This window comes from Salvia splendens, chromosome 17 (assembly GCF_004379255.2).
Source record: "Salvia splendens isolate huo1 chromosome 17, SspV2, whole genome shotgun sequence".
NCBI classification, from domain to species: domain Eukaryota; kingdom Viridiplantae; phylum Streptophyta; class Magnoliopsida; order Lamiales; family Lamiaceae; genus Salvia; species Salvia splendens.
This window is the reverse complement of record NC_056048.1, coordinates 28,531,236-28,541,235: the sequence shown is the minus strand read 5'-3', so window position 1 is coordinate 28,541,235 and position 10,000 is coordinate 28,531,236. Positions and strand designations below refer to the sequence as shown.

The window sequence follows — 10,000 nt, the reverse complement described above, 5'->3', positions numbered from 1 at the left end:
TCTCTCAATAGGAAGATAAATAGGGCTATTTATAGATCTTGGTTGTGGTTATGCTCTGTTCGGTTTGCATGATTGTATCCGAGATTAAATTTGTAGTGTGTTTGGTTCATGAGATTCAATCCCACAACTCTATCCTAGATAGATCATGAGATAATTAGTATAGCTAACCCCTACGACTAAAATAATCTCACAACTCAATCCTAAGTTATATCTTGTTATTATTTTATCTTGGAAACCAAACAGTTGGTGGTTTAATTATTCATTAAAAAGCTCATTTAGTAAGGATGGGTAAGCATGAGTACTTGTTAACATAGTACAGACCGAACTAACCTAATCTATTCCAATACAGATTCAAATATGACCCACAACTACTACTACTACTACTACCACTACCACTACCACTACCACTACCACTACTACTACTGCTACTACTACTGCTACTACTATTTTAATTTTTTTACGTTAAATTTTAATATTTTGAAAATTATATTCACTCAAATTATTTATATATTATTCAAAATCTTTTTGCAATTGATTTTTTTTTCAAATAATTATAGGAAGATAAATTTGAATACACATATTTAATGTTCCATCTGTCTCATATAAATAGTCCACTTCTATATTTGGTGACTTTTTTCTCTAATGAAGTGGAGGGTTCATTCTCCACTAATACTCTAATCACTTTCTCTCAATCACTTTCTCTTAATAGGAAGATAAATAGGGCTATTTATAGATCTTGGTTGTGGTTATGCTCTGTTCGGTTTGCATGATTGTATCCGAGATTAAATTTGTAGTGTGTTTGGTTCATGAGATTCAATCCCACAACTCTATCCTAGATAGATCATGAGATAATTAGTATAGCTAACCCCTACGACTAAAATAATCTCACAACTCAATCCTAGGTTATATCTTGTTATTATTTTATCTTGGAAACCAAACAGTTGGCGGTTTAATTATTCATTAAAAAGCTCATTTAGTAAGGATGGGTAAGCATGAGTACTTGTTAACATAGTACAGACCGAACTAACCTAATCTATTCCAATACAGATTCAAATATGACCCACAACTACTACTACTACTATTACTACTACCACTACCACTACCACTACCACTACCACTACCACTACTACTACTACTACTACTGCTACTACTACTGCTACTACTATTTTAATTTTTTTTACTTTATTTTTAATATTTTAAAAATTATATTCACTCAAATTATTTATATATTATTCAAAATCTTTTTGCAATTGATTTTTTTTTCCAAATAATTATAGGAAGATAAATTTGAATATACATATTTAATGTTCCATCTGTCTCATATAAATAGTCCACTTCATTTAATTAATTTTTTGTGTCATATATATCAATGTTAAAAAAATATCCTAATCCATGTATCCATATATGGGTTTGATACTAGTTTAAAAGTAAAAATAGAGTTATATATATACAGGAGAAGGTTTTTCAAATTAATTGTGATTCTTCTAAAACTAAATGAAATATTAAAATATGAAGTATATTACTCTTTCTGTTGTATCAAGCTATTTCCTTTTTGAAGTAAAGAACCATTTCATATTTATTTTTACAAAATATCAAAAACTAAATAATGTTAAAAATAATTTTTAAGAGGATAGAGAGTTGGAGAGTAAGATGATGTATTTCAACATTATGAATGAATACAAACTCCAAATATATACTATCTATCTAATATGCGGTTCAACTCTTCTTTCGCGATCCGGGAAAGAACCAACAAAGAAAACCCGGAAATGAGCTTATCTATCACATTTATTTGAAGCATCAAGAGCTTCTTTTATTATAGCAGTAAATAAACAAGAAATTAAACACCCAAACAAGCGGACATATAAGCTGGTAATCATGGAATTTAGGCTCCACAATATTCAATGAGAGGATCCGGCGAAGCCCTACTAGCATCAGCATTTGTGTAGATAAAATCAAGGAACTTATAGTAATCAAAAGGATTGTAGAGCAAAGGGTGATCTTCATTCACCAACTCTTCCGGAGTCTTAATCATGTACCCTTCTTTCGGAATCGAAAACAATCCGATAGAGTATCGAGCTTCATCCCCGCTCACCACCACCCTGTGGATTGGAGCATGCAGTTGCCCGTTTGTCCATGCCTGTAAATGACGCGTATCGGTGAAGTAAAATACGAGATTCATTACAAATGAAAAGGTCAAGAAAATATTTAAAAAATTATGATCTACATTCATGATAAAATAATCTCAACAGTAGATGACGCATATTTTAATGAGAAATTAGTGAAATGAAGGAAATACATGTTTTGAGTATTATATAAAAAATTGGAAAAATAAGAATATATTTTGTAAACGAGGATAGTAGTAACATACATGGAAAGAGCTCCCGACAAAGACAACGAATGAATCGAGTGATGTTGGATCTGCAGGGATCCAAGTTTTGCCATCTTTGGTAAGAATCTGCAAACCGTTAACATGATTGAGCTGATGCAATGTGGAGATGATGTTCTTGTCTGTATGGGAAAAAAATCCGAGCATTGAGTTAGGCGTTCGAGGTGCCACGTACTTCTGGAAACGACAGCGGTAAACCGTGGAGTTCATGTGTTCGTCTATGTATTTTTCCAGTCCAAGACTCTCCACCACCATCCGCCTCACAATCTTGTCTAGTTCAGACAGTTTCTCACAATATAACTGTATATCTTTGCTGTTACAATAGTACAATCAAGAAGGAAATAATGTCTTAATGCATAATATTTTAGTCAAAATTTAATGTTAGATGAAAACTTAAAATACAATGCACCCCAATTGATGTTTGCAAATAAACATAGACAATATTCAACAAAAATTAATGTAAAAAAGAAACTATGTAGTACACTAGTACATAAGTATCATAAGTGAAACTATTATATGAATCTGAATAGTCAATTCATCAAAAGTTAGCAACATTAACCTTTTTCGTAGATCCACGTGTATTAAAAATGGTCATCAAGATGGTAATAGTAATAAACTAAACAAAAAAAGGATTAAACCTGAAAGTGGGATTGCCTTGATCAGGCCACATGAGGTTGGTGAAGGTGTCGACTGCGTGAGACGAGAGGACGCCATTGACGCCCGTACTTTCCACGAGTCGACCGTAATCATTTTGTCCAACATAGCCATTGTAAGTTTTGGGTGAATTTTTGTTGAGTTGTTTGATGGATAAAGGGAGATCAAAAAGTTGTCGAATACCATCACCAACTGATTTCCTCAACTCAAGAGGAATAATGTTATTGAATGTAGCTTCAAAACTCCCATATTCTTCAAGGGCTTCACGAATTTGGGTTTTGGTTGATTCCCACCTTGGAGAATCATTTTCTCCTAGGTTGCTCAAATCAATCAAAGGGAGCTTCATGCTTACACGACTCATTTTTATGAATAAAAACCTAGGCAGCTCACTTCTTGTAGGAAAACTCAAATGATCTTGGTTCTGGTTATGGTATAATTTCCATTTTGTAGGGCTATTTATAGATCTTGGTTGTGGTTATGCTCTGTTCGGTTTGCAAGATTGTATCCGAGATTAAATTTGTAGTGTGTTTGGTTCATGAGATTCAATCCCACAATTCTATCCTAGATAGATCATGAGATAATTAGTATAGCTAACCCCTACGACTAAAATAATCTCACCACTCAATCCTAGGTTATATCTTGTTATTATTTTATCTTGGAAACCAAACAGTTGGCGGTTTAATTATTCATTAAAAAGCTCATTTAGTAAGGATGGGTAAGCATGAATACTTGTTAACATAGTACAGACCGAACTAACCTAATCTATTCCAATACAGATTCAAATATGACCCACAACTACTACTACTACTACTACTACTACTACCACTACCACTACCACTACCACTACCACTACTACTACTGCTACTACTACTGCTACTACTACTGCTACTACTATTTTAATTTTTTTCTTTAATTTTAATATTTTCAAAATTATATTCACTCAAATTATTTATATATTATTCAAAATCTTTTTGCAATTGATTTTTTTCAAATAATTATAGGAAGATAAATTTAAATATACATATTTAATGTTCCATCTGTCTCATATAAATAGTCCACTTCTATATTTGGTGACTTTTTTCTCTAATGAAGTGGAGGTTTCATTTTCCACTAATACTCCAATCACTTTCTCTCAATCACTTTCTCTCAATAGGAAGATAAATAGGGCTATTTATAGATCTTGGTTGTGGTTATGCTCTGTTCGGTTTGCATGATTGTATCCGAGATTAAATTTGTAGTGTGTTTGGTTCATGAGATTCAATCCCACAACTCTATTCTAGATAGATCATGAGATAATTAGTATAGCTAACCCCTACGACTAAAATAATCTCACAACTCAATCCTAAGTTATATCTTGTTATTATTTTATCTTGGAAATCAAACAGTTGGCGGTTTAATTATTCATTAAAAAGCTCATTTAGTAAGGATGGGTAAGCATGAGTACTTGTTAACATAGTACAGACCGAAGTAACCTAATCTATTCCAATACAGATTCAAATATGACCCACAACTACTACCACTACCACTACCACTACCACTACCACTACTACTACTGCTACTACTACTGCTACTACTATTTTAATTTTTTTACGTTAAATTTTAATATTTTGAAAATTATATTCACTCAAATTATTTATATATTATTCAAAATCTTTTTGCAATTGATTTTTTTTTCAAATAATTATAGGAAGATAAATTTGAATATACATATTTAATGTTCCATCTGTCTCATATAAATAGTCCACTTCTATATTTGGTGACTTTTTCTCTAATGAAGTGGAGGGTTCAGTCTCCACTAATACTCCAATCACTTTCTCTCAATCACTTTCTCTTAATAGGAAGATAAATAGGGCTATTTATAGATCTTGGTTGTGGTTATGCTCTGTTCGGTTTGCATGATTGTATCCGAGATTAAATTTGTAGTGTGTTTGGTTCATGAGATTCAATCCCACAACTCTATCCTAGATAGATCATGAGATAATTAGTATAGCTAACCCCTACGACTAAAATAATCTCACAACTCAATCCTAGGTTATATCTTGTTATTATTTTATCTTGGAAACCAAACAGTTGGCGGTTTAATTATTCATTAAAACGCTCATTTAGTAAGGATGGGTAAGCATGTGTACTTGTTAACATAGTACAGACCGAACTAACCTAATCTATTCCAATACAGATTCAAATATGACCCACAACTACTACTACTACTACTACTACTACTACTACTACTACTACTACTACCACTACCACTACCACTACCACTACTACTACTGCTACTACTATTTTAATTTTTTTTACTTTAATTTTAATATTTTAAAAATTATATTCACTCAAATTATTTATATATTATTCAAAATCTTTTTGCAATTGATTTTTTTTTCAAATAATTATAGGAAGATAAATTTGAATATACATATTTAATGTTCCATCTGTCTCATATAAATAGTCCACTTCTATATTTGGTGACTTTTTTCTCTAATGAAGTGGAGGGTTCATTCTCCACTAATACTCCAATCACTTTCTCTCAATCACTTTCTCTCAATAGGAAGATAAATAGGGCTATTTATAGATCTTGGTTGTGGTTATGCTCTGTTCGGTTTGCATGATTGTATCCGAGATTAAATTTGTAGTGTGTTTGGTTCATGAGATTCAATCCCACAACTCTATCCTAGATAGATCATGAGATAATTAGTATAGCTAACCCCTACGACTAAAATAATCTCACAACTCAATCCTAGGTTATATCTTGTTATTATTTTATCTTGGAAACCAAACAGTTGGCGGTTTAATTATTCATTAAAAAGCTCATTTAGTAATGATGGGTAAGCATGAGTACTTGTTAACATAGTACAGACTGAACTAACCTAATCTAATCCAATACAGATTCACATATGACCCGCAACAACTAACTCTATACTACTACTACTACCACTACTACCACTACTACTTTAATTTTTTTTACTTTAATTTAAATATTTTTAAAATTATATTCACTCAAATTATTTATATATTATTCAAAATCTTTTTGCAATTGTTTTTTTTCAAATAATTATAGGAGGATATATTTGAATATACATATTTAATGTTCCATCTGTCTCATATAAATAGTCCACTTCTATATTTGGTGACTTTTTTCTATAATGAAGTGGAGGTTTCATTCTCCACTAATACTCCAATCACTTTCTCTCAATCACTCTCTCTCAATAGGAAGATAAATAGGGCTATTTATAGATCTTGGTTGTGGTTATGCTCTGTTCAGTTTGCAAGATTGTATCCGAGATTAAATTTGTAGTGTGTTTGGTTCATGAGATTCAATCCCACAATTCTATCCTAGATAGATCATGAAATAATTAGTATAGCTAACCCCTACGACTAAAATAATTTCACAACTCAATCCTAGGTTATATCTTGTTATTATTTTATCTTGGAAACCAAACAGTTGGCGGTTTAATTATTCATTAAAAAGCTTATTTAGTAAGGATGGGTAAGCATGAGTACTTGTTAACATAGTACAGACCGAACTAACATAATCTATTCCAGTACAGATTCAAATATGACCCACAACTACTACTACTACTACTACTACTACTACTACTACTACTACTACTACTACTACTACTACTACTACTACTACTACTACTACTACTACTACTACTACTACTACTACCACTACTACTACCACTACCACTACCACTACCACTACTACTACTGCTACTACTATTTTAATTTTTTTTACTTTAATTTTAATATTTTAAAAATTATATTCACTCAAATTATTTATATATTATTCAAAATCTTTTTGCAATTGATTTTTTTTTCAAATAATTATAGGAAGATAAATTTGAATATACATATTTAATGTTCCATCTGTCTCATATAAATAGTCCACTTCTATATTTGGTGACTTTTTTCTCTAATGAAGTGGAGGGTTCATTCTCCACTAATACTCCAATCACCTTCTCTCAATCACTTTCTCTCAATAGGAAGATAAATAGGGCTATTTATAGATCTTGGTTGTGGTTATGCTCTGTTCGGTTTGCATGATTGTATCCGAGATTAAATTTGTAGTGTGTTTGGTTCATGAGATTCAATCCCACAACTCTATCCTAGATAGATCATGAGATAATTAGTATAGCTAACCCCTACGACTAAAATAATCTCACAACTCAATCCTAGGTTATATCTTGTTATTATTTTATCTTGGAAACCAAACAGTTGGCGGTTTAATTATTCATTAAAACGCTCATTTAGTAAGGATGGGTAAGCATGTGTACTTGTTAACATAGTACAGACCGAACTAACCTAATCTATTCCAATACAGATTCAAATATGACCCACTACTACTACTACTACTACTACTACCACTACCACTACCACTACCACTACTACTACTGCTACTACTATTTTAATTTTTTTTACTTTAATTTTAATATTTTAAAAATTATATTCACTCAAATTATTTATATATTATTCAAAATCTTTTTGCAATTGATTTTTTTTTCAAATAATTATAGGAAGATAAATTTGAATATACATATTTAATGTTCCATCTGTCTCATATAAATAGTCCACTTCTATATTTGGTGACTTTTTTCTCTAATGAAGTGGAGGGTTCATTCTCCACTAATACTCCAATCACTTTCTCTCAATCACTTTCTCTCAATAGGAAGATAAATAGGGCTATTTATAGATCTTGGTTGTGGTTATGCTCTGTTCGGTTTGCATGATTGTATCCGAGATTAAATTTGTAGTGTGTTTGGTTCATGAGATTCAATCCCACAACTCTATCCTAGATAGATCATGAGATAATTAGTATAGCTAACCCCTACGACTAAAATAATCTCACAACTCAATCCTAGGTTATATCTTGTTATTATTTTATCTTGGAAACCAAACAGTTGGCGGTTTAATTATTCATTAAAAAGCTCATTTAGTAATGATGGGTAAGCATGAGTACTTGTTAACATAGTACAGACTGAACTAACCTAATCTAATCCAATACAGATTCACATATGACCCGCAACAACTAACTCTATACTACTACTACTACCACTACTACCACTACTACTTTAATTTTTTTTACTTTAATTTAAATATTTTTAAAATTATATTCACTCAAATTATTTATATATTATTCAAAATCTTTTTGCAATTGTTTTTTTTCAAATAATTATAGGAAGATATATTTGAATATACATATTTAATGTTCCATCTGTCTCATATAAATAGTCCACTTCTATATTTGGTGACTTTTTTCTATAATGAAGTGGAGGTTTCATTCTCCACTAATACTCCAATCACTTTCTCTCAATCACTCTCTCTCAATAGGAAGATAAATAGGGCTATTTATAGATCTTGGTTGTGGTTATGCTCTGTTCAGTTTGCAAGATTGTATCCGAGATTAAATTTGTAGTGTGTTTGGTTCATGAGATTCAATCCCACAATTCTATCCTAGATAGATCATGAAATAATTAGTATAGCTAACCCCTACGACTAAAATAATTTCACAACTCAATCCTAGGTTATATCTTGTTATTATTTTATCTTGGAAACCAAACAGTTGGCGGTTTAATTATTCATTAAAAAGCTTATTTAGTAAGGATGGGTAAGCATGAGTACTTGTTAACATAGTACAGACCGAACTAACATAATCTATTCCAGTACAGATTCAAATATGACCCACAACTACTACTACTACTACTACTACTACTACTACTACTACTACTACTACTACTACTACTACTACTACTACCACTACTACTACCACTACCACTACCACTACTGCTACTACTAGTGCTACTACTATTTTAATTTTTTTTACTTTAATTTTAATATTTTAAAAATTATATTCACTCAAATTATTTATATATTATTCAAAATCTTTTTGCAATTGATTTTTTTTTCAAATAATTATAGGAAGATAAATTTGAATATACATATTTAATGTTCCATCTGTCTCATATAAATAGTCCACTTCTATATTTGGTGACTTTTTTCTCTAATGAAGTGGAGGGTTCATTCTCCACTAATACTCCAATCACCTTCTCTCAATCACTTTCTCTCAATAGGAAGATAAATAGGGCTATTTATAGATCTTGGTTGTGGTTATGCTCTGTTCGGTTTGCATGATTGTATCCGAGATTAAATTTGTAGTGTGTTTGGTTCATGAGATTCAATCCCACAACTCTATTCTAGATAGATCATGAGATAATTAGTATAGCTAACCCCTACGACTAAAATAATCTCACAACTCAATCCTAAGTTATATCTTGTTATTATTTTATCTTGGAAACCAAACAGTTGGCGGTTTAATTATTCATTAAAAAGCTCATTTAGTAAGGATGGGTAAGCATGAGTACTTGTTAACATAGTACAGACCGAACTAACCTAATCTATTCCAATACAGATTCAAATATGACCCACAACTACTACCACTACCACTACCACTACCACTACCACTACCACTACTGCTACTACTACTGCTACTACTACTGCTACTACTATTTTAATTTTTTTACGTTAAATTTTAATATTTTGAAAATTATATTCACTCAAATTATTTATATATTATTCAAAATCTTTTTGCAATTGATTTTTTTTTCAAATAATTATAGGAAGATAAATTTGAATATACATATTTAATGTTCCATCTGTCTCATATAAATAGTCCACTTCTATATTTGGTGACTTTTTCTCTAATGAAGTGGAGGGTTCAGTCTCCACTAATACTCCAATCACTTTCTCTCAATCACTTTCTCTCAATAGGAAGATAAATAGGGCTATTTATAGATCTTGGTTGTGGTTATGCTCTGTTCGGTTTGCATGATTGTATCCGAGATTAAATTTGTAGTGTGTTTGGTTCATGAGATTCAATCCCACAACTCTATCCTAGATAGATCATGAGATAATTAGTATAGCTAACCCATACGACTAAAATAATCTCACAACTCAATCCTAGGT

General features: G+C 31.2%; 1 protein-coding gene across 1 annotated transcript; it reads right to left on the bottom strand.

The window, feature by feature from the left end:
* Positions 1–1,645: 1,645 nt before the first annotated feature.
* On the bottom strand, positions 1,646–3,449 carry LOC121773926 (probable 2-oxoglutarate-dependent dioxygenase AOP1). The gene is made up of 3 exons (XM_042170843.1): positions 3,025–3,449; positions 2,369–2,699; positions 1,646–2,137 (listed from the first exon to the last, which is right to left on the bottom strand). Exons 1-3 carry the CDS (start codon positions 3,399–3,401, stop codon positions 1,883–1,885), a joined length of 963 nt encoding a protein of 320 aa, XP_042026777.1. The 5' UTR covers positions 3,402–3,449; the 3' UTR covers positions 1,646–1,882.
* Positions 3,450–10,000: the final 6,551 nt, after the last annotated feature.